Source organism: Benincasa hispida, chromosome 1, assembly GCF_009727055.1.
Source record: "Benincasa hispida cultivar B227 chromosome 1, ASM972705v1, whole genome shotgun sequence".
Classification (NCBI taxonomy): Eukaryota; Viridiplantae; Streptophyta; class Magnoliopsida; order Cucurbitales; family Cucurbitaceae; genus Benincasa; species Benincasa hispida.
Window position 1 is genome coordinate 31,512,873 of NC_052349.1, and position 26,105 is coordinate 31,538,977.

The 26,105-nt window shown below is 32.3% G+C and overlaps 3 protein-coding genes across 4 annotated transcripts; 2 read left to right on the plus strand and 1 right to left on the minus strand.

The window, feature by feature from the left end:
• Positions 1-7,388: 7,388 nt before the first annotated feature.
• On the plus strand, positions 7,389-13,398 carry LOC120091510 (protein CUP-SHAPED COTYLEDON 2-like). The gene is made up of 3 exons (XM_039049582.1): positions 7,389-7,664; positions 8,761-9,047; positions 12,826-13,398. Exons 1-3 carry the CDS (start codon positions 7,484-7,486, stop codon positions 13,237-13,239), a joined length of 882 nt encoding a protein of 293 aa, XP_038905510.1. The 5' UTR covers positions 7,389-7,483; the 3' UTR covers positions 13,240-13,398.
• Positions 13,399-18,709: 5,311 nt separating this feature from the next.
• Positions 18,710-25,258, plus strand: LOC120072240. 2 transcript variants are annotated; one of them, XR_005480393.1, is made up of 4 exons: positions 18,710-18,979; positions 19,244-19,338; positions 19,739-20,020; positions 25,049-25,258. XR_005480393.1 is itself a non-coding variant. In XM_039024660.1 (3 exons), exons 1-3 carry the CDS (start codon positions 18,811-18,813, stop codon positions 19,952-19,954), a joined length of 480 nt encoding a protein of 159 aa, XP_038880588.1. In that variant the 5' UTR covers positions 18,714-18,810; the 3' UTR covers positions 19,955-20,125. The 2 variants fall into 2 exon arrangements, 1 of the variants encoding a protein (XP_038880588.1); XM_039024660.1 differs by lacking the exon at positions 25,049-25,258 and having other exon boundaries at positions 18,714-18,979; positions 19,739-20,125.
• LOC120072231 (phytosulfokine receptor 2) lies at positions 20,725-25,056 on the minus strand. The gene has a single exon (XM_039024649.1). The coding sequence runs from the start codon at positions 24,022-24,024 to the stop codon at positions 20,854-20,856; it is 3,171 nt and encodes a 1,056-aa protein (XP_038880577.1). The 5' UTR covers positions 24,025-25,056; the 3' UTR covers positions 20,725-20,853.
• Positions 25,259-26,105: the final 847 nt, after the last annotated feature.

Sequence of the window (26,105 nt, forward strand, 5' to 3'; positions counted from 1 at the left end):
CCTATTGCAGTCGTTTGCCATGATATTATTTACATTTCTTGCTTTGTCTTCCAGTTGTACCGCCATGTTGGGATTTCTCTCTTGTTGTTGATATAGGTGCTTGTCTCTTCTTCTTTTTCGGAAAGTTCTTTCAATCTTTGGGTCATAATCAGGCTCAGGAACTTGTCCTTCACTCATACGACGCCTGCTTCTTCCCTTACCAAGGGAGAGGCAATGCACAGAGATGGAAAGTCTGCAAAGAAAATCAAAAAGTTACCGTTAGCACAATATGTACTGCCGTAGTCTCCGACAACGACGCCAAAAACTTGATGCGTGGTGAATATGATGAAATAATGGTGTATAGTGCGATGGTGGTGTATGCGTTGTACATGCAAATTTTCCTAGCAAAATCCAAGTATAAATCCTACTAGGTTGCTTGGTAAGCCTAGGGTTGAACATAGGGACTATGGAGACAGTATTCGACGGTGATTTTTGATTCCTTTGCGGTGACAAATAACACAATGAGTTGGTTGGTATGTTTGTTTAAGGTATAGATTCTATGTGGCAAAATTGAGAAAAGAGTTAATAATAATGAAAGTTACGATGAGTATGCGGGGAACGGGTTGAGAAGGGATTTAGCTAACACTTTCTAAGATTGCGTTCAAGTTATACGATCATGCTACACACATACAACAGCAAGTAATCTCTCAATGCAAATGCTATAGCTCCTAGTTTTAGGACACATGCGATGTATACGATGATGTCTATAGGACTTTCGTCTAAGCCTTTATTCTTGTCTATGCGATGATGAATGACATACACATACACAAGGCGACCACATACTACTATAACCTATTTCTAGGGTGCATGCGATGCATGTTTGCAAACAGAACTTATCTCTAAGTTTCTATCTCTTGCTTATGCGGCTCTAATCTAACTTTCTCAAGCTTAGATTCTAACCTAGCTCTCTCAAGTCTAGGTTCTTTCTTTAGACTTTCTCTCGAGTAGCTCTAAAGAGGTGATGGACGCATACATAAGACAAGATGATCGCTTAAAATGAAGATCTTAGGTCATGCTAGCTAAGTGCTTCTCAACCCATTCGGAAGTTTAGTTACTCATGCGTAATGTAAAAAGAGTAAACAAATGTAGAGATGCAAATTCCATTTTATAAATGAAATCAGAATACAGAATGACAAGGAAGTAAGGATAGGGAGCCTGGTAGCAATGTGTTGCTTCCCAAGGCTTTTACATTGTGTTTTTCTCTATTTTGCCCAAAAGAATATTCTTGTTTTCGCAAGAGTCGACCCTCTCTCTATTCTCAACGCTTCCTGGCACTCACTCGAGCTGACCAGGAATGATCTTTCGACGTCTTTTCTCTTCATTCGCCTCCGCCTCTAAGTATATAAAATTACAGTCTACGACTATCTATGTATATGGCAGAAAAGAACTCCAAAATTCTAACTGCTGAACTCGAATAGAACTCCTTCAACGAAGGTGGCCTTGGGCATTTATAGAGCTTCAGGGTGAAGGGATTTACTCTTAAATGATTGCTCTAATGGGACGTCATTAAATCTCTGTCTGATGCGCCGATTAATTGTCATCGAAAAGTTAAGTGTACTTGCTACAGTGTTTCGTTAACGGCTTGTCAACTAAATTCGGATTCGACCGTCATCAGCTTTCTGTCCCATCATGATTTATTAAGCTTTCACCTTGATGCGCTGTCTCTATGCGACTACCTTCTTGAGCAGATCTTCGCGAACGCATACGATCGCATAGTTTTGCGATCGTAATCTTCTAATGCACTCGGACGCTGAATTCGTTGGATAGAAATTCTGCCTTGTGCCAACCCATTTTCCTGCACAAAATACGTAAATCAGCTGCTTTAATGCAATGAGTGCATGCGATCACAATGTTCTCAACTTAATGCTTTTGGACACGATTTTACATATTTTTACCGTCGCAATCCTACATTGTTTTACATCTTTGCGTGGTAGTAACGTGCATTTTTGCCCGTTATCACTAAACGATCGTTAGTAAAAATAAGTGTTCGTTTAGTGAAAGATAAGCGATTGTTTAGTAAGTAGCGTGCGCGGGTGTAAGTGATCATTTAACACTATCGTATAGGCTCTGATTTACTATGCGATGACCTCCTCGAATTGCAATACACTGTGAGCTCTTTAAGCGTCTCAAAACGATTCTTCATCTTACTCATTAGTTACGAAAACAGAAGAGACACCGGCCAATTATACCATAACTGTCCAATTAATAAATAATAAATATAATCACATTATATTCATAACCTATGGTTTAATATCATATATTAACCATAGTATTTTTCCTCCACTAGATATAAATCATATTTATATCCAAGTTTCTCCAAATTAATATATCTCATACATAAAGTCAATTATATCATATACAATTGACTAGTTCAATTATATCATATATAATCGAACTCGCTCTTGTCAATTTGAACATTTCAAACTGACTAAAAAATTGATTCTCAACTTGTTTCCAAGCTACCAAGAGAACCTTATGGATCTATGGCTCGGAGCTCCAATGGTACATGAATAACTGACTAAACTCTTTAGCCACGATATCCACCATCTGTTAACTGCCAGACATTCCACTAAAGACCGACAACTGAACTCTTCTTACCACAGATATATTTCTATGTCCATCGGATATAACCAATCATCAGTACGATGACCTTTCACAGATGCTCGTAAGTACAACTGGGCCAATTTACTATTTTTCCCCTGTAATTACATCTTACTTCTTAAGTACCACTGATCCCCCTAATGAACAATACAACATAGTTCTAATATGTGTGAACACCTCGCGGGCCATGAGAAGGTGTATGGCGCCATATTGTTCAAGCCTCAGGATCAACCCTTAAGGGAGCAATCTATCTACTTACCCCTGCTTTGGGGAAGGAGTGAACTCCATCTTGTGTGGCTGAGTTCCTAGCTCCCAAATCAGACAAATTCTCAAAGTGGTAGGTTTGAGTTACTGCTCTGGCCACTCACACCCAAGCAAATCAAAGGACCGCCCTCAATGGTAGGAGTTCTCAACTCACTCAGGATTGAGGTCATGTTACCTAAGGTCATCCTAGTGAAATGAAGTCTCTGTCATGAATGAGGTTATATGACGAGACGTTAACACTTCGTGGTCAGGTTTTATACAAACTTTTTGTATAGGACACCTCCACTCGCATGTCCTTTATACGAATATTTAGGATCAGATCATCTGTGACAAGTCACAACACTTGTAACTATTCCACAAAGTGGGCTGCATCCGTAGCATTACAAGGATAAGGTTTTCCTCCTATATCCATATATTACAGATTATTTTGGTTATCACTTAAGTCATGATCCACCTATATGTCACCACATATATGTTTAAGTTACATAAAGACAACTTGGAATTTTAAGTTTATTGATTTGTGGTAAAGCAAATAAAACATCCAAATGTGCAAAGTCAAGAAGTGAAGTAAATATCATATATTATACATCACAAGCGTTCGTACAAAATGTGTTTACAAACTACAGGACACGAGACTTTAGGGCATCAACCCCAACAACTCTCACCCGTACAAATCAAAGGACTGCCCTCATAGATAAGAGTCCATAAGTCACTCAGGATTGAGATTGAGTTACTTGGTTCTCCTATGAAATATTAATCTCTTCAGCCAATACCGTTACAAATAGAGATTAAATATTTCGCGATCCAATCTCATACATCTCATTGTATTTTGCGATCCAGTCTTATACAATCTCATTGTATAGGATACTCCCAGTCGCATATCTCTACACGAACGATTCAGATTACATCGTCTATAACACTTACATAGTGGGTCGTATCCATAGTGTTACCAGGATAAGGCACCCAACCTTATCCATATACTATTGACCATTAGGTTATTACTTGAACATTATCCATTTGTATGTCTACTACATACTGTTTACTCTCAGGAAATAACCTTGAATTTGGATAACTCATTACTGCATATTTAAAATAATACATTATTATCAAATAACTAATTAAAGACGGGGCTTTAAGGCATAAATCCCAACATGTGAAAAGGAAGTAAAGCTAAAACATCATTCAACAAAGATAATTGTTTAGGTGATGGGTGACCAAAATGTTGATGCCAAAGGTCTGCAGAAATCGAGCAAGCAGCTGCAACAGGGACGAACAAATAATCACTAGGGTCAAGCAAATAAAAGCCATTGGAATAATTAGCCTTGCCAATTGTCTTCAATTGGTAATTGTCATGTATGAGGCACTGATTAGCAGAAAAATCAATAGAAATTTCACCATTGTTGAAGTAAACAACTCAATGAGATGAGATTATAGGAGAACTGTGGGATGAATAACACAACATGAACTATTAATCTCATAAATTAATGGATTTACAAAGAAAGATTAAATATTTTGCGGTCTAGTCGTATACAAACTCTTTGTATAGGATACCTCCACTCACATGCACATGAACGGTTTGGATCAAACCATTTGTAACTATTACAAAGTGGGTTGTATCCATAGTGTAACTAGGATAAGACAACCAACCTTGTCCATATATTATAGACCGTTGGGTTATTTCTTGAACAAGATCTACGTGTATGTCAACTACATATAATAATCTTGGATTTTTCTAATTAATGGATGGATTAATATTGCATAATTACTTATTAAATTAATAAACTAATTAATTACGAAGCATTAGGTTACAAATCTTAACAAAAAATGTTAGAGATATTTTATTGATATGATACTCTTTTAAGTATATATTCATAGAAAACAAATCATAACATAATATAGTTGTAACTGATATATCACAAATAATGGAAAATACAGTATTTATTAATCACTATATATTTCCACATTTTTTTTTTTTTTTTGACAATATAAAAAGTGGGAAAATCGAATCTCAAATTTTAAGATTGACAGTTCAAATTCATACCAGTTAAGTTATTCAATTAGTATCTAAGATTCTAAGTAGTGTATTTTTTCATGTCTAAAACATGTTCATAAAAAACAACTAGATTTAATGTTAACAAATTAGCTAGGGAATATATTACTCAAATAAATAATAAAGCTAGGAAACATTTTATATATTAATTTAGTCTTTACAATACTTTGTGTTGAGATTAAAGACAAAACAAGACTAAAGAGGATACATATTTGAGATGGTAATTAACCTGAAAATGTTTGTAGTGATTGAGAACATATTTTAATTGTTGGAGAAAAACTAAAGATAAAATCACAATATTCTAAAGCTTAGAGAGATTCGATTGTAATTTTCAATATTATATTATAGTAGAACATGCAGTTAAAAAGAGAGAAAAGAAAAAATATATAAATAATTTGCAAATGCCCATATCTTACTTGGCCACACATACTCATTATTTTGGCAGAGATGAACTCAGACACAAACAAGAAAGAAACATAAAAAGGCAAAGTAAAAGAAAAAAAGACAATGCAAAAAGAAGATTATACATGATGGGAGAGTTTGAGGAGGCTCGAAAGAGAATTCATATTTTGGTTCTAAAGTTGCTAATTTAGTATTAATTTAGTTCTTTTAAATAAATATTGCAATTTTACCATCGTTTCAATTTTCGCTAACTCGTCGATATTAGAAGTGATAATTTATTGAAAAGATTAAAATTGCAATACTTTTTCAAATTTAAGATTAAGATCGTAACACTCTTCTAAATTACTGGATGGAACTCAAAATTTAGTATTGAAGTTAATACTACAACTTAATGATCTGTTTGGTAGAAAATCTGAAAACATAAATTTGAAAGCAATTCATTTAATGAAAACATAAAAATATTGATTTTAGAATTTGCAACGTTTTTGTATCACATAATCTAAAAACAGTCTTAATAGAATTTAAATTGTCTGTCAAATACATATTTACTGAACTAAGTGAATTTGAAAAACATAAAATAAAATTTGGATTGTCATCTTAATGTGTTTTATATGTGTATATAATTGCTGTGTGTTGTCTCTATCAAGGGCAATGTACTAAGCATTTATTATTTCCTTTCAAACCTTACAATTTTTAGCTTGCTTCTAGTTCTATCCAACACGCTACCTTCCATTCTTTTTCTCTTCTTTTTCTCATCCTTTCATTTTCATTTTCTTTTCAGCACAATAGGAAAAAAAGGGTTCAAATTTAGCTACAATTTGGTTTTTAAAAGCTTTTTTTTTTTTTTAATATCTATTCTATTTGATGGTGTAAAAAAAAATTAAGATCTCGTTTAGTAATAATTTTATTTTCTATTTTTATTTTTAAAAATTAAATCTATAGACACTATTTCCGTCTCTAAATTTCTTCATTTGTTATCTAATTTTCAACAATAGTTTTAAAATAAGTCAAATTTTGAGAATTAAAAAATGTAGCTTTCAAAAGGTTATTTTTGGAATTTGAAATTTGGCTAATAATTTAACTATTGGACTTCATAAATATGTAAATTATGGTAAGAAATGTGGATGAAATAAATTTAATTTTCAAAAATAAAAACAAAAAATCAAATGGTTATCAAATGAGACCTAAAAATATGGTTTTCTTTTCCTACTCATGGGTGGGGATGAGTATGGAAAAACTGAATCATGCCATCAAAGATTGAAATCAAAATTTATGTAATTTTAAAATTTTTCTTTCTCTAAATAACCATGGTTTTTTATAATTAATTTTGGAAATACTATTTTCACAACAATTTTTTTTCCACCTAAGTGTTTTCAATTTTTTTTTTAAAAATAATTTGGTTAAGAAATTTAATGTTTTTAATTAAGAGAGGGTGAACCCCATAGTAAATAAATTGTGACTAATAACAATGCTAATTTGAGATAAAGGTCACACAAATTAACATTCTAAAGGTGATGGTTCAGTTTATCACCTTAAATGATTGAACTAAGAAAATATTTAAATACACAACAATCTCTCCAACTTATTAATTACTTAATCACACGTTAATTGTAATGAGTTTACATTCATGTATTAATTATAATGACCTTCAATCTCAAAGAGAATGAAATTCTTTTAATTATATTTACTAGACATTGATACTACTGTAATAAAAAAAAATCCATTACCGTTGTATACTTCCATAGAAAAACGTAATAAAAAGAGTAAATGATGAAAAGTTGGTAAAAAAAGAGAAATGTGGGTTCCACATAATAATAAAACATAATTAGATTGATAACTTTTTCCTCCTCAATAGGATTACTGAGGATTAAACGTAAATATAAAAGAAAAGTTTGTCACGTGACAACTCGTTAGAGATACCTAAATAATTTTCACCTATTATATATATATATATAATATGAGAAAAAGTTGGATATAAAAACAAGGATAAAAGCAGGGTGATGTAGGGATATATAAAAAGGTTGGATTTTGAGGCTTGCACTTTCATCAACAATTCCCTAAACGCCAATAACACTCTCTCTCTCTCTCTCTCTCTCTCTCTCTCTGTCTCTACTCCGATTAACCTCCATGGAAGGCAGCGGCGGGAAGCAGAGCTCGGACAGGTACCTGCCACCGGGGTTCCGGTTCCACCCGACGGACGAAGAGCTGATCGGGCATTACCTTTTGAAGAAGGTGCTGAACTCCAATTTCTCTACGCCCGCCATTGCCCATGTGGACCTTAACAAGTCCGAGCCATGGGACCTCCCTGGTCAGCCTCTCTCTCTCTCTCTCAACGGATTTCTTTTAGCCTTTGACCTCATCTATGAATTTTGAACCTCTCTTTCAAAAATATTCTTATTCTTTCCAAAATTATGGAATTATTATTGTTTTTTTTTTTTTTATCATTCAGCTCCATTTAATAATTATTTCGTTTTTTTAAAAAATAAAACCTAATTTTAAAATAAGTTTTTAAATGTTACTTTTTTTAGTTTAAAAATTTTGGTTTAAATTTTATAAATCATTGATAAAAAATTAGATAACAAATAAAAAAAAATTTAAAATAGAAGTAGTGTTTATATGCTTAATTTTAAAAAACAAAAGAAAACGAAATAGTTATGAAATGGAACTTTAGCTTTTTATTTTTAAAATCAAGTTTATTTTCTCTCTATTTTTTTAACGATACTTTGTATTTTTCTTAAAGGAAAAAAGTTTGATTCTTACTTAGATTCTATAAATAATTACAAGATAGTTTTCTTTATTTTCAAAATTTTATTTCTGTTTTTCTTTTTTGAAAACTTTGGTAAAAGTTAGATAACAAAGAATAAAATTTAGAGGTGGAAGTAATGGTTATAAATTTGAATTTACAAAAACCAAGGTATCGTTTGATAATCTTTTTATTTTTGAAAATTATTATTTTCTCATTTCTTTAAAATGGTTTGGAGTTGAATTCTTAATCAAATTTAAAAATCTAAAACTAATTTATAATTTTTTTAAAAAATTTTCAAAAATTTATTTGGTTTTTGAAAATATTATATTGATTAAAAAATAAAAACTAAAAGTTAGGGAAAAAAAAACTAAATTGGCTGTTAGAATTTTGTATGGAAATTGAGATTCCCAACGATAACATAGCGGTGTGGCGTAATCCAAAAATTTATTTTAACAGGCTCCGAGTCCTAATTTTAGTAAGAAATTTTTAAGCATATTTTTACTTCTACCACATATAGTTTTGAAATGAAAGTTTCAAGACATAATTTTGTAACTTTTGAAAGAAATATAATTTGTTTGTCGTTATTGAGATGAAAATAAAAATAAAAATTAATAAAACATGTTGTAAAGTTAATTAAAAGCTGTGAGGGGTTAAACAGAGAAAGCATCGATGGGAGAGAAGGAGTGGTATTTCTTCAGCTTAAGAGACCGGAAATACCCAACCGGGTTGAGAACGAACCGGGCGACGGAAGCCGGGTACTGGAAGGCTACCGGAAAAGACCGGGAAATAATGAGCTCAAAAACCAACTCCTTAATAGGGATGAAGAAAACCCTTGTTTTTTACCAAGGCAGAGCTCCAAAAGGCCAAAAATCCAACTGGGTTATGCATGAATTTCGTCTCGCCGGAAAATTCTCTTACCATTTTCTCTCCGCCGCTACCTCCAAGGTTCTCTCTCTCTCCTCTTCCCAGTCGCCGTCGACGTTGATAGTTTAATTAATTCTTTTTTATTTACTTTAAATAAATTTTGATCATATCAACGTCCACTCACCCATCTCTTTCCACTGTCTATTTTCAATTTCATGCTTGCATTAATGAATCAATTTATTGGTTTTTTTTTTTTTTAAAAAAAAAAAAAAAACTAAATCCATCCGAATAGGACACTGATAAATATAACAACCAAACTCATTAACAATGCTGTTAACGAGAGTTTACTAATGATAGATTTAATTATATTTATAATTTTTTTAAATGTGTTGTTATATATTTAATTATTAAGTCTAACAGTACTCTCCATTAATTACTCTTGAATTCGTTATAATTTATGTAAGAGGGTGGGTTTTGATTTTGTTTTCTAAATATATAATTAATTAACTTTTTTTCAAATAGAAATAAAGTTTTTTTTAATTAGATGCCGATTAAATTATAAATTTAGTTATTGATTTGGTATTTTTTTTTAGCATAGTACCCATATTTGATACCTAAATTTTTAAAAATGTTTAATAAATTCTTAAATTTTTAATTTTTGTATCTAATAGGTATCTGATTTATTCAATTTTTTTTTTAAAAAAATTGAAAACCGATCTATTAGATTTACATTTAAACTACATGTGTCTAATGGAACATAAAAGTTTCAATGTTATGTATTTTATAGATTCGTGAATTTAAAAATATATATTGAATAAGGGCGCATTTGGATTGACATTAAAAAAAAAAATTCATTTTTATTTAAGATCTTTTAATAAAAACCAGTTTACAAAACACTTTAAATTGGTTGTCAAAACAATTCAATTTTTTTAAAAAAAATAAAAAATCACTTATTTTTAAAATTAAATACTTGAAAGTTATACTAAACAAATCTTAAGACAATAAACTATTAGATACAAAATTAAAAATTTTAGAAATAATTACAAGATTAATGGAAAGTTTAAAGATTTATTAGACACTTTTTAAAAATTACAAACTTCGGAAAGTATATAAATCTATTTTTTACTTTAAAGCTTATAGATATTTAAAAAATAAAAAATAAACAAGTTTACTTAATTTACTAAAGCAACCAGTAAATATCGTTCTAGTAGGTGAAGTAATGATAAAAAATTTTAATTATATTAATGGTTTATAATATATGGTATTTCAGAGCATTTATTGCACCTTATTTTGATGGAGGACCAATTTCAATGGTGTGGTTTTAATTTCTTTTATATTGAATATGGTTTTAATGTTTGAGAATAATAATAATAATTTCATAAATGAAATTTATGTTATGTCCCATTCCATTTATTTTCCTCATCAATTTTATAGACCTATGAGTGGTGTGTATTTATTCATCTATTTTAATTCTTTTGAACCTTCTTAAATTTAGCTACATGAAAGGAAACGTACTCATCCTTGTTTATTATTTATTACTTTTTTCTTTTCTTTTATTTTATTTTCTTTTTTTTAAGAAAAAATCATTCTTCTTTATATATCTTTGAGTTTATCTTTATTTTAAAATGTTAAATTTACACTTTAAAATTTTCCCATGCAACTAAATCTTTATGATAAATATGAAAATACATAGATAAATTCGACTAAAAAATTATTGTTTCATATTATACAAAGACTAAATTACATATATAGTTTTTTTTTTCAAAAAATATAAATTTAATTTTTGAACTTTTATGCATGTGTTTGTTTAGTTTGTGAAGTTTCAAAAGTATTAATAGATTTCTAAACTTTCAATTTTGTATCTAATAAATTCCAAATTCAAAATTTATCAAAATCATTTGATCAATGAGATATATATATATATATATATTTTTGTGTATGATGAAACTTTGAAATGTCGAAAAAAATTGTCGATATAGTAGATTTGTGAATTTTAAAATTTTTTGAAAGTTAAATTTATAATGTTGAAAATTTAAAAAGATTAAATAGATATAAAACTCAAAGTTTAAAGACAAAATTTGTAAGTTAGGTCTCATTTGGTAACCTTTGAGCTTTTGTTTTAAATTTTTGAAAATTAATCTAACTTTCTCTTAATTTCTTACATGGTTTACGTATATATTAAGTAAAAGAGTTAAATTTTTAGTCAAAATTCTTAAGATAAAAATAAGTTTTCATTTTTTTTATCTTTTATTTTTAAAAATTGAAAATAAAAAGTCATACGATCACAACAAACAAAGGTCTCAACTTTTTCAAAAATGGACGGTCCTTGATTTTGATAAAAGTTATTTATGTAGATTTCCTTTTGCACAAATTTGGCATTACATTTATGCACCAAAACTTGAAAATAAGAGCTCTTCAAAGGAAAAGAAAATGCATATCAAGATTATATTCATCCTATGTCCACTTTTCCTTTAAGAAAATTGCATATCTTTTTAGGAAAAAACTCCACTGTACCATCTCTTGTGTAGCTTCTATTGTACTCAATGAAAAATTGATACGTGTCAACTTCTTTTAAAATTTTAAAACAAAAAATTAAAATATATCTTTTTTACTAAAAAAAAGGAAGTATAAATCTTATGTGCAGCCTAGGTTACATTTAATATTACTCATCTTTTTGTTCATATTACATATGTGTGTTTTTGTGATGTACTATTTAATTTTTTTTTCCCTTGAGTTCATGATAATTATTTGGATGGAACACAAATCAAATTACATTTTTTTTTGTTTTGACATTTTGTAACTTTAATCTTAATTAAGTTTTTATGTTTAGAAAAGTTTTATAATAATCAATATTCCTAGAATAAAATCAATTACCAAACATCACTATCATATAAAAATGTGTTATAAGCATAGTTTTGTACATATCAACTGCAATTTCAATTAATGTGCAAATGATGTTGAAAATTACAACATTTATATCTGATTGAGACAGATCCCAAAATACACGATTATTTTGCATAATTTTACAAATATTTTGGCTCTATTAAATTTTTCTCCACACAAAATTTTGAAAATACGATAACACTGGTTGTTCGAATGGAAGTTTGATAAACTTTAGAAATTAAAAAAAAAAAAAAAAAACCTACTTTGAAGATTTATTAAAAATTTAAAAATTTAAATTAATATCTTTTTGGTCCCTAGATTTTGGGTCTAGGTCTAGTTTCTATTAGTCTAGAGTTTAAAATATTGTCCACTTAGTCCTTGAGTCTTGAATTTAGTTTTAATTTAGTCACTAGATTTTAAAATGACGCAATTTTACCCTTGACATTTGAATTTTGCTTCAATTTGGTCCCTATGTCTCGAAATTTATTTTTCATTAAGTACTCATTTTCTATCTTTTAGAGTTTATTTATGTTAATAAATTAAAAATCGTTAAAGATTATAATTAATTAATTTTTATTATTTTTTTTATCAATTTTAAAATTAAATTTAAAATTTCACTTCTAATTAATTTTAATTAATTAATAGAAATTGACGTCAATAATTGAAAGTAAGTATTTAATGAAAAATTGATATTAAAATTATAAAATCTTGAAATCTACCAAATTGAAATAAAATTCAAATCTCAAGTGTAAAATTATAAGTTTTTGAAATTTAGAGACTAAATTGAAACAAAATTTAAAGATTGTTTTTTAGAACTTAGAGATCAAATAGAAATCAGAGTCAAAATCTAGAGGCTAAAAAGTATTATTTCTTTATTAAAAAAAATGAAATAAATCTTAAATATTGGATCAAAATGATATGTATAAATTTTGGATATTAGAGAAGAAATTTATGACATGCACTGCTTGGGAACCAGGATGAATGGGTGATATCCAGAGTTTTCAAGAAAACAGGCTCCGGCAACGGCACCGCCATGCACGGCGGCACAATGAAAAAGACTCGCCCAAATCCCGAACCCAGTTCTCCTTCCTCGGTGTCTCTGCCTCCTCTTCTCGACTCATCCCCCTACCCCTCCGCCGCTGCCGACGCCGCCGACGGCGACAGCACAAGGGAGCACGAGCTGCACGTGACCTGTTTCTCCACCAACAACCTTAACTACTCCGGCTTGGCCTTTCCGAGCCCCCAGGAGAATCTGCAGGCTCCGTTCTTCTCCCCCGTGGGTCCGTCGCTGGTTCATCTCGTCGCCGGCACCGCCGACTTGGATGGTCGTGGCGGTGGTCCGACACGGGACAGTTCTGCCGACATGACTTCTTATATGTGGACATATTGAAAATTCTCTCAGTAGAATCTGATATTAAATGACCTTTTAAAATTTCCTTTTATCAAATAAGTTGTGGACAAATGAAAAAAAGGACCTTTTCTTTAACTAATTTAAAAAAATATTTGTATATTATTGTATAATTCATTCAAAAAGGGGAAAAATACTTAGATGCAGTCGGGGTTGCATCCATATATTGTGTAGCCTCTGCTGTACTCAATAAAAAATTGACACATAGTAATTTTTTATTTAAAAAACCATTTTTTTTGTGTGTATATGGAACTGGGAGTATGAAGATTAAGTGCAACTTAACAATTCCCCTTCAAAAAAATTTGTGAACTTTGCCATTGCTCTCAAAGGTTGAGAGATTAAATTAAACTTTTAATAAATGTTCAAACCTACCCTTAATCCCTGCTATATTAAAAGACGCTATGTGGGGAGAATCTTTACATGTCCCTCTTGTCCTTACATTTTTCATAAATTTCCATATTGCACTTTATCGAGTGGTTGTGACTTTCTAAGTGTAGATATCCATTTGAAAGATAGAGGTGGTAATTTTTTCAATCTCATCAAGGAAGAGAGCCAAAGAGAGGGAGGAGATCGAAAGTGAGAGAGAGTGAGTGAAAGGCCCAATCTGCATCACAAGGTTCCGTTCTAGTAATTTCACCCACATATGACATAAGAAAAATGATAAAAATGTTAAAATTTATAAAGTAGGTAACATCTCATTTCAACCTAATACTTTGAGTCATATGTACGATTATACCATTTTTTTCCAAAAAAGAAATAATAACATTTTCAAAATTTAGAAATGAACAAAAGAAAACCATAAATAAAAAGATCAAATTATAGAAAACATCCATGATTTTTCAAGAATTTTATTAATACCCTTAATCTTTTTACGTTAGTTTTGGACCAAAACAACTTTTAATACTTTGCTTAAAAAATACCTATAAACTTTCTTTCTTTTTTCTTTTTTATTTTTTTATTTTTTATTAATACCCTTAATTAAAAAAAAATGAAGGTCAAACATACTTATATCATTATTATATGGACAAAGATCGTGAATAAGTTATTTCAAATATATTCATGAACTTTCAAAGTTGAATCACTACCATTAACCTTTAACAAAAGTTAAAAAAATATCATCGTTGGACGAAATCCATTTATCTATACCTCTTTAGCTCCCTATTCCATTTTTTACCATTTACTTCAATCTATAGTCTAACACCTTACCATTTGTTTATCTTTTTTCCTTTCTTCGATCTCTAAAATTTCCCTCACTTGTTTTTATTTTCCCCATCTTTCAAAATTTTATATAAACAAGATAAGCTTTCTCATTTTTTAGCATGCCAAACATAATTAGCAAAAAAATTTAACACAAAAACAATCAATTATTTTCAAGTCATCTCTACAAGAAAAAGAGGCTCTTCCGACACCTAAAATCACCGTCCGGAGATTCGTTGTCGGGGGAGAGGGTCTCGGCCGACTACGTAAGTAGCATCAAGAGTTAGCAATAACTCTCGACGCCATATATAAGTCGTTGGGAGATATTTTTGATCTCCCGATGAGTAGACAATATGCTTTGGAAGTTAGCAATAACTCACGACAGCTGGACAGTATGCGTTGGGAATTAGCCAAACTCCCGACGAGTTAAATAATTCATCGGGAGTTTGTTAGAAACTCCTGTTGGATCTCCCGACAGCTCACGATAACCGTTGGGAGATGAGTTCTAAAATTTCCAAATCTAATAAGGCAGATCAGATCTGCCTTCTTCTTCAAAACCCTAGGTTCATCTACCAGATGAAAGAGAGAGTAGCGCGTTGTTCGTCTTCCGCTGTTGTTCTTTCATAACTGTTCACAGGTTCGTCGTCCATTCGTCTGATCGATCTTCGTTCTATCATCCATTTGTCCACTGCCCTGTTGCTACTGTTCTTTGCCTGTTCGTCGTCTTTGCCGGTAAATTCGTTCCTTATCCGTTGGTCGTCTTCTTGCGATAATGTCTTCTTCTTTTTTTTTTTTCTTTTTTTTTTTTATTTAAGAATTGTATTTAACTAAAATAGTGTTTTTCTAATAACAGTGGAAAGTTTACTCCATATGATAAAAATTAATTATTCCCATAGTATTATTTACATGGAAATTTAGGAATTCTTATCAGTTTTTTTTTTCCAAATTACTTTTTTCATTTTCTCTTTGTCTTCTTCAAGTTATTATATTTTGAACGAATTAGAGACTTTTTATTATATCTATTACAAGATCACTGTGACACAGAAGATTTAAACATTGGACTTTTTTTTATTTTTTATTTTTTTAATAATAACACTTTAGCCAATTGAACTATATTTGCTTTAACTTTTACTATCATGATTTAATAAAACCGAAAGATCAACCATAGTTTTTTTTTTTTTAAAAAAAAACCTTATATCTAATTCAAAGTATTACTTTAAAAAAAATAAATAAAGAATTAAGGTAAAAGTATGTGTTTCTTTTCATCATTTGATTCTCCATAACAACACATAGAGCCAAAAGTAATAAATATATTTGGGATCTTTTTATTTCTTTCAATTTTGCTTGTCAAATTTGAATTGTCAAACACTTGGATTGAAAACACCTTGCTTGTCAGAGTCACTAACATTAATGTAAGAATTCCTAATTTTTCATAGATGGAAGTAACATCCATGAGCTTAAATTTCAAAATCAAATAGCTATTAAGATACTTTTTTTAAACAAAATCCTTTGTGCTAATTGTATTCCTCCACCAATTTCAATTATTTTTAATGCATGACGAATGTGATGATATGAACTTTCGACATTTTAGTTAATACAAGTTATTGTTTTGGATTACAAGTTGGTCAGAAAAGGTTTATTTTTAAGGATGAATAAAGAATTGATCAAACTAAGAAATAAGTTATCAAGTATAGAGAAGAAGTATCCCAATTTTTAGATGTGGCAAAGTTTCATGTTAATGATTTCAGACGAATAAGATGTCCATGCAAGAATTGTATGAATTCAATGTGGGAAACATTAGATGTTGTGGAGCGACATCTATTAACATATGAAATATCTCCTTCATACTGTGAATGAGTATATCATGGAAAGTCAGCTAACTTATCTAGAGGTTTTGAAAGTCATACAACTCATTCAATACATAATGTTGAAGTAAATAGTATAGAGGGCAATATTGTTGAAGAAAATGAGATGTTGAATCATATAAACGATCTACAAGTTCCAATTGAAAATGAAGATGTAAATGTAAAAGGCCTAGGATGGGGCCTTAAACCTAAGTCAAGAAGGGGTAGCAGCTCATCAAGTTCGTCATTTACTAAAGGAATGGAAAGTAGGGAGGTGAGGGAATTGAAAGTCAATTTCGAACAGTCTCAATTGAGGATTAAGAAACTTGAAGACGTTAAAAAATGAATGAGAGAGGATCATGCAAAACAAATGGAAGAAATGAAAAAAATGATTGAAGACATGATACGATTACAAAGAGGAGGACCATCAAATTAGGTATGATTACTTCATTATCTAGTTGTCTAATATGTTACTATCCTGCAGTTATGGTAGCAAAGTAGTTATGTTTTACGAGTAGCTTTATGATAAAGAATTGTTGGCCTTCCTGCAGTTATGGTAGTCAAACAACTGGATTTTGATGTGTTTTTTGTTGTTATTGTGTGCTTGCGGATATTTATGAAGTTTGAATGTTGTGGAGGGTGGGTTGAGTTTGGTTATAATTGTTTTGGGGGGGAAAGTTAGAACTTTTTATGTGCTCGTGGATGTTTATGAAGTTTGAATGTTGTGGGGGTAGGTAAAGTTTGGTTATACTCATTTTGGAGTTGAACCTGGAGTTTTATTTTTTATTTTTTTTCCTCCCAAATGTTTATGAGCGTCAGGAATATTGTGAGGGTGGGTAGACTTTGGTTATACTTGTTTTGGAGTTGAACTTGGAGTTTTTGGGGGTATTGTGGATGTTTATGAAGTTTGAATGTTGTGGGGGTGGGTTGAGTTTGATTATAATTGTTTTGGGGGAAAAGTTGGAGTTATTTGTATGTTTGGGGTTGTTTATGAGGTTTGAATGTTGTGGGGGGTGTGTTGAGTTTGGTTAAAACTTTTTTTGGGGAAAAGTTGGAGTTCTTTGTGTGTTTGTGGATGTTTATGAAGTTAGAATGTTGTGGGGGTGGGTTGAGTTTGGTTATACTCGTTTTGGAGTTGAACTAAGAGTTTTTGTGTGTTTGTGAATATTTATGAAGTTTGAATGCTATAAAGGTGGGTTGAGTTTGGTTATAATTGTTTTTGGGGGAAAAGTTGAAGTTTTTTGTGTGTTTGTGGATATTTATGAAGTTTGAATGTTTGAGGAGTGGGTTGAGTTTGGTTATAATTGTTTTGGGGGGAAAGTTAGAGTTTTTGTGTGCTCGTTGATGTTTATGAAGTTCGAATATTGTGGGGGTGAGTAGAGTTTGGTTATACTCATTTTGGAGTTGAAGTTGGAGTTTTTTGGATGTTTATGAGTGTCGAGAATGTTGTGGGGGTTGGGTAGAATTTGGTTATACTCTTTTTGGAGTTGAACTTGGAGTTTTTGTGTGTTTGTGGATGTTTATGAAGTTTGAATGTTGTGGGGGGTGGGTTGAGTTTGGTTATACTCGTTTTGGAGTTGAACTTTGAGTTTTTTGTTTGTTTCTGGAAGTTTATGACATTTGAATATTTTTGTTTTATTGTAGGATGTTGTTCGGAGATGAGGTTGGAATGTTGTTATTAGAGATGTTATGTTCCAAACATTGTTTTCATGTTCTTTCTTTTATGTATTTGTAAAAACATATTTCTTGACGTTGTTTTCATGTTCTTTCTTTTATGTATTTGTAAACACATATTTCTTGATGTTGTTTTCATGTTCTTTCTTTTATGTATCTGTGAAGACATATTTATTTCGTAAACTATCTTGTAACTTTTCTCTATTTTAGGTAATAAAGAATAGTATGGACTTTGTTTGTTTGTTTTATTTATTATGTGAATATGTTTGAGTTGCTTAATAATGTTTTATAGGTTATTTAGATCAAATTAAGAAAAATTACAAATTAAAATTTTTTAAAAGAAAGCTGACAGGAGTTCAAATTTCAATTTATGAAAAGAAAAATTATAAATTACTGAAATTGAACTCCCAACGGCTTACTAGTCGTCGGGAGTTATCAGAACTCCCCATGATGGAAATATACACGTCGAGAGTGCACAAACTCCTAATTCCATATATTACGTGTCAGGAGAAAAAGAAGAGTAAGAGGACCCTGAGGAAGAAAGAAAATAATAATAATAATAATAATGATAAAGAAACACTAGAGAAGTGTTATAAACATAAACGGAAGTAGAGTAAGGAGAAAATATAAATTTGAAACAAAATATTAATGATAGAGATATTTATTTACTTATTTACTATATAAATTTAAGGGAGGTAATAAAATTTTTAAAAGTGATGAAATAATTTTGAAATAAAGTATAAAGCTTACACGTATTTTGTATAATTTAGGGAAATAAAAATAAGCAAACCGATTATGAAGAGTATGAAAAAGAAAGAAGGGTTCATTTTCATGGAAGATGATGGCGACAACAATTCAAAGGTTTTGTTTGGACTTGGCGATTTCTTGTGGAAAAAGGAATCGATTTCTCAGTGATTCTGCGTCTTCAGCTCTTCCAAACTTAGTCACTTTCAACTCTCTGTCCTTCTCTGCTGCCCTCTCGCTGAGCGTCGTTCCCAATATCAAAGGTAATTGCGAACATTTCATCCAAAATCATCATCACAAATCCATTCATCATACCTCTCTTTAATATTTCTTTCTTTCTTTCTTTCTTTCTTTTTAATCTATACAATCATGAGACAAGAAAGAACGGGAATCAAGAGCGAGTTTCATAATCGAGAATCTCTTCTGGGGAGAATTTTGTTTGCTGGGGTTTGTTTTAAAGTTTCTTTCTAACAAACCAAACAGAAGCCGGAGAAATCTAACATTTGGGGGTCTGTTGAAATTTTCAGGATCGTTGTCACAGAGGGCTCGGGAGAGATCAATTCGCTATGAATCCGTAATTTGCATGGCCAAAAGATATGCTCCTGACACTACAAAGAGAAAGGTACAAAAATTTTATTAGTTAGTCGTTTCTATTGGATAGATTGGTTCTGTATCTCGTTTTAGCTTCGACAGTGTGTGTGTCTAGTGTTTACCCCTTTTATGTTAACCTGTATCTGAATGATGTCCTTCAAAATTCCCACATTCTGCCTGGTATCAGTTCCATATGGTATATTTATTTGATTGAGTTTGTATCTTCGAAATGAGATGATGGTGAAAATCTGATAAATCTTCTGTTGGGATTATTCTGTATCGAAGTTCGGTATGTTTTCTCAAAACTTTAGTTTTTACAATAATACAAAAGTAATTGGGATTTGGGAATAATATTGTGTAATTTGTTCGTTAAGTTAATGTGACTGTTGATTTGATCATGTAACCAACTTGTCGATTGCATTCAAATGCAGAGGTTAAGTAGGAAAAGGGGTGGTGATCCAGCCAAGAAAAAGAAGACAAGGAGGAAAGGGGGAAAGAAAGATTTCAAAATAGTCAGACTCTCCTCGACTGCTAGGACTGGTTTTTTTTATGCCAAGAAGAAAAGCAGGAAGATGGCTGATAAGGTTGAGCTCAAGAAATATGACCCTATTGCAAATCGCCATGTTCTGTTCATTGAAGTCAAGTGAGTCAGATTGTTCTCTGTGATGGATATATGTGATAGATAGATACACAGCTGGATGGATGGAAGATAGGTAAAACTTTGTTATTATCAAGTATAGATGCTTTCTGATAGCATGAAACACTGGTTGTCTCACATTTTGAATCCAAAGCTGAAAGTTAGGAAAGATATTATTGAATGCTGAGTACATTGCTATATTTTGGAACATACAATCAAAGAAAATATAGAAGAAATTTTTGGAGGCCGTATTAGAAAAGAATCAATGTTTGGTATTGGTTAGTCGACTCTTGGATTTTGTTGGGGGCCATAAAAGGTCGAGAAATATCTCGAGTAATTGCTACTTTGATTATAGTAATCTTTTGTGGTTGTTGAAATGTGAACTGTTGACAATTGAACTTAGTCTGGAAGATTCTTTGCTGTGAAAATGTAATTTCTGAGATAAAAAAACTTCCATTTCTAAAATTGATCCAAATGAACTGGTTTAGTGGGCACCTTCTAAACATGTCTATTCTAAATAGTAAAACATGTTAAAGAAAAAACCTTTGTTTTGGACTCAGTTACAAATAGTAAAACATGTTAAAGAAAAAACTTTGTTTTGGACTCAGTTACAAATAGTAAAACATGTTAAAGAAAAAACTTTGTTTTGGACTCAGTTACAACTGTAAGTATTGATACTGCCCCCCCGCCCCCCCCCCCCCCCCCCACCCACCAAAAAAAAAAAAAGAAAGAAAGAAGTCACCAAGTTATGAACAGCCTCCATCAATTGTACCTACATCATTTGATGGTGATTCGTTGTGCTTCATAGACTTCAATGGTTTTGCTATACATAATCCAGTTTTGATATGAGGATGAAATGCAAGCCAATATGAGGATGAAATGCAAGCCAAACATTTAGTGTTGAAAAACCTACAACGTGACACCATCTAGCCATGAAGAAACTTCTTCAATCGAAGGTCTCTTCCTTGGATCTTGGTCTATGCATTTACAAGTAATACCAAGAACCTCTAAAATCTGTTTTTTGCTATTTGTATCCCAAATTGCAGGATCAATAATCTCCTCTTCTCTCTTTTCTGATTTCTTCTGAATCACCCAAGACACCAGATCCCTGCAGGCTTTACCTTTGCATACCTCTACAGGCCTCCGACCAGTAAGAAGCTCAAGAAGAACAACGCCAAAACTGTAAACATCACCCCTGCAAGTTGCAGTTAATGTCTGGCTGTATTCAGGAGGAATATAACCCAAAGTCCCAACCAAGTCCGTGGTAACATGAGTGTCATACGGCCGGAGTAATCTTGAAAGACCAAAATCAGCTAAATGAGCTTCAAATCTGTCGTCTAGAAGTATGTTGCTCGATTTTACATCTCGGTGAATTATGTTGGGCTGACATTCCTTATGCAAGTAAGCCAATCCATGAGCAGCACCCTGAGCGATTTTGAGTCTTGCTTCCCATTTTAGTGTTGAATCATCATCAACAACCTCATGAAGCCAATAGTCCAAACTTCCATTTTCCATGTAGGAGTAAATTAATAGCCTGTCATTTCCATGTTTGCAGTATCCTTGAAGAGAAACAAGGTTCTTATGCTGCGCTCGAGAAAGAGCTTCTACTTCAGCTTGGAATTCCCGTTCCATCTGACCACAATCTCCTGTAAGCCTCTTGACCGCAGCTTTTGAACCATTGGGAAGGCTGGCCTTGTAAACCAGGCCAAATCCACCACAGCCGATTATGTTTGCTTGGTTGAAATTGCAAGTAGCTTTTAACAACTCTGCAACTGTAAGATCCTTGCATTCTGAATTCTGAAAGAGCACCAACTTTGACGATCCAAGAGCTCCAGATAGCCTGTCAGGCCTGTCAAATTCCTCATCAAACCTGTTATTTCGTCGGTCTCCAACATCTTTCTTGGACATTTTGAGTAGAACCACTGTGAGGAGCAGGAGAATTGCTGCAGCTGCACCGACTGTAAGGCAAAGAATGATGCTTCTATTAACTTTTCTCTTTGAGTAATTGTTGGTTTCGGGTTTTGTTTCTAACCCATCAACAGAATGACAAGGGTTGTCAATTTCCCCACAAAGTCCTGTATTACCATCAAAGCTGGAGCTGGGAAAGCTTAGGAATTGCCCCCCATTAGGAATTGGTCCCTCCAAGTGATTATTTGCCACACTAAACTTTGACAAGAATGTGAGCTTGTTCAGTGATGCTGGAATTTGTCCATAAAGATCATTATTTGACAAATCTAATGTTTCCAAGTTCTCCATCTCTGATATGGTGCTCGGGATGGAGCCAGTAATATTATTCCTACTCAAATCCAAGACGTGCAGCCATTTTAATCTGCCAATTTCAGGAAAAATAGTTCCATTAATTCTGTTGTAGCTCAAGTAAATCGATGGTGGAAAGCTTGACGCTTGGTTGTATTGCAAACCAGTGGCGCTTTGGTTTCGTTTGACAAAAAGGGGAATTCCAGCAGATGATGTCGAACCCGACAAGCTGCCATTTTTGGAAATTAGTGCTTTCATCTGTGTCAAGCTTTTTGGGATTTCTCCTGTCAGAGAATTATTGGATAAATCCAAATAAAACAAATTCTCCAGCTGACCAATCCAAGCAGGGATACTTCCATTTAAGTGATTCCAAGACAAGTCGAGGATACTTAATTTCTGGCAACCTACTAACCAACCTGGAATTGGTCCTCTCAGACCACAGTTACCAAATGCCAAAAGCATCAAGTTGTTGAAAACAGTTTCACTCTGTGGAATTTCCTCATTACGAAAGTTCTTTGTAAGAATAAGGACAGTCAGATTTTTGCAATTTTGTAAAATAGATAATGCACCACTCAGGTCTATAATACTGTTGTTCGACAAAGATAGAAAGGATAGAGAGGAAAGCTTTGCATAATCTCGAGGAATTTGACCACTTAACTTGTTTTTGGCAAGGCTAAGAGTTTTCAGTTCATGGCAATCAGATAGAGAATTTGGTAGGGGCCCAGAAAAGTGATTCGAGGCTAGATCAAGCATTTGGAGATTCGGTAGCCTAGAAAAATTGAGATCTATAGTACCAGTTAAAGAATTATTTCTAAGATCAAACACTCTGAGCTTTGAGCACAAGGACACAGATGAAGGCAATAATCCAGAGAACAAGTTGGAATGTGCAACTAACTCCTGTAATTCTGAAAAATTACCGAACACATTTGGAAGTTCACCAGAAAACTTGTTTCCAAATACTATAAAGGATTTAAGCCTAGAAAGCTTACTCAGTTCCATGCTTAATTGGCCAAAGAAGCTGTTCCCAGGGATTGAAAAATACTCCATGGATGATAATGAATACAACGAATCTGGCAGATGGCCGGTGAGTAAGTTACTATCTGCGCGGAAATGTTTGAGAGATTTGCTGCAGTTGTCCACACCTTGAAGATTGCCGGATATTCGGTTCAGAGAAATATCAACAACCTGAATCATGTTGGAGGAATTGCAAATCTGTGAAGAAAACTGGCCTGTGAAAGAATTGTTACTTATGTTGAAGGCAACAAGATTTTGAAATCCTACAAGCTGGGGAAAATCCCCAATGAATGAATTGCTGGAAATATTCAGAACATGAACAGATTTCAATCCTGAAGTTGCATTGATGACTGATCCTGACAGTTTATTGTAACTCAAATCCAAAACCCGGAGTTGCTTCAAGCTTGAGAATTCCGTTGGCAATACACCTTCAAGCTGATTGTATGATAGATTCAGCCAAATTAACTGATCTAAGCCACCAAGTGATTGTGAAATCTTCCCTTTCAGATTCATATTAGGCAGTTCTAACCTGGTAACTCTGTTAGTGAGCGAGCTGTTGCCATCATATCCACAATCCACACCATCCCAATTGCAGCAGTTGGATTCATTTAACCATACAGAGAGAACAGAACTATTTGCAAGGCTACTCACAAAGCCTCTCAATGCCAGTAAATCTTTTGAATCACAGACTTGATTAGACTGTTTCAAACCCAGAGAGAAAGAAAGCAAGCAACTCAACAATATCCATTTGAGGAAAGACGGTTTGACAAGATTAAGCATCATCACCTCTGAGACCAGTAGAGATCTCATGTTGAAATAAAAAAGCAGAGCCACTGTAAACTCAGTCAAAACGCCATCTGGTCATACTCAGCTTTTCAGAAATGAGAGGAATCCAAATAAAGAAATCTTGCAAACTCCAATATATGAGAAGGAGGAGAATCCCAAGTTGGGCAACTTGCAAAAGAAGCAAAAAGAGAAAAGGTAGAATTGAAATAAAGCTGGAATCACCGATCCCTATTAGATACCAAACCCTTTCCCAATAAACAAAAACAAATGAACCCAGAATTGAACTTCAAACTGAAAGTCTTTTGTTTTTATGTATCAGGGAGAAGATAAATGAAGAAAAAGACCCTTCAGCAGGCAGCAACACCAGAAAGCCAAGAAACAGAGAGGTATTCCAAAAAGAAGAAACATGGGAAACCCATAAGCCAAGACGATCTCAGATCCCAAAGACAAGAGTAGAAGAAGAAGAAAAAGAACCTTTAAAAGGAAGAAAGAAGCAAATAAAGAAATGATTTCCCAGTTTCCCAGTAGCAACTCCAGTGGAGATCATGACTTACAAATGAAGTAAGTAAAGTAAGTAAAGAGGGAACAGTGTCAGAAACGCCTTCTTTTCTGGGTTATCTGTTTAGAGAAACAATGTCAAATCTGGGTTTGGAAAAAAAAAAGGGCAAAAAGATTTCCATACACTGTCCATATCAGGAACCCAAAAGAGAGGAAAAGATTAAAAAGAGTGGCTGTTGAGCAGAGCAGAGGGGAAAGCTGTGTACTTTACGATATATAATTGGAGAGGCAAGTAAGTAAGGAATTGGGTGAGGCTTTTTTTTCCTTTATTTTTTTTTTTCTATTCTTCTTTTTACAAATGAAGACAGAGAGAGCTGACTTGAGGGAAATTTGTGTCTTTTTGGAGGTAAAATTTCATCAACAGTTTACGAATCTCAAAACTTGTATTATTTTTCTCTCTCTTTGTTAGTTTCACTTAATTTTTCTTATTTGGTTTGTGATTGTCAGCACCTACGACGTTGATCTGCTTTCTTGTTTTCTGTCTCTCTAGAAGAAAAGGCAGAGAAAAAGAGGAAAGGTTGAGAGTGGAGTTGGAAAAGTTGGGAGCGCAGCGCAAGGACCGATGTGAGTTTTTCTATTCTTCACGCCTGCTCCATCTTTCATGCACGTGTTCACACCAATTATTTCCCTTCTAATCTTCTTTGTGGTTAATTTTAGTTATGCTACTTTATAATAATACTAATAATAATATTTCAGGTAAGAAGTGCAATTCGTGATTTTAAAAATTTATAAAAATGCTAATAGATAATTAAAGGTTAAAAATTTAATAAAAAACTAATACTATAGATTAAATTTAAGGTTTTTATTGAAGGTTTGGGAGAGAATTGAATAAATTTGAGAGTACAGAGAAAAAACACCATTAACTTTTTATAATGAGCTTTTTCATTTGAATTTTTGCTTTTTTTTTTCTTCTTTAATACCATACAAAATCGATGGCTGAATTTAGTGATTTGTAAATACTTACATTGTTTTTTTATATTAAAATTATTTGATATTTTAGTTGAAGTTGAATTTAAGGTATGAATTGCGACCTTTAATTAAGCTTAGGGGCAAATTTGAATAAAAGATCGGTTAATTTTGCTTGATTAAGGATGTTAAGCAGTCGATGATTGGAGTTGGTTTTTCAACCAAATCACTACCCGATTATGGTCATTTAAGTAAATCTTCAAATTGATCTCGATTGTCGAGGAGTGCAAACCTACCGACAACTGTCGATTTTGGTCAATTTTATTTTTTTCATTTTTTTTGCAATCGTTTGTTTGGAAATTTCCTAAATTGATACCAACCGAGTCTCTTCTCTTCTTCAATCAGCCGTCTTTGGTTCGGTCGATTTTGGTTTTTATGTTCACCTCTATTTTTGACAATTAAATAAAAAATAAAAAAATAATAATCATTAATAGACCATAAAAATGATTGTTTGAGAGTAATTTTGAAATGATTAAATTACTAGCCTTGTTAAAAAATATTTGATAAAATTTGTGATAAAAACCAACTAATTAATGAAAGAATCCGTCAAAGTGAACTTAGTTTAACAATAATTAGTATGA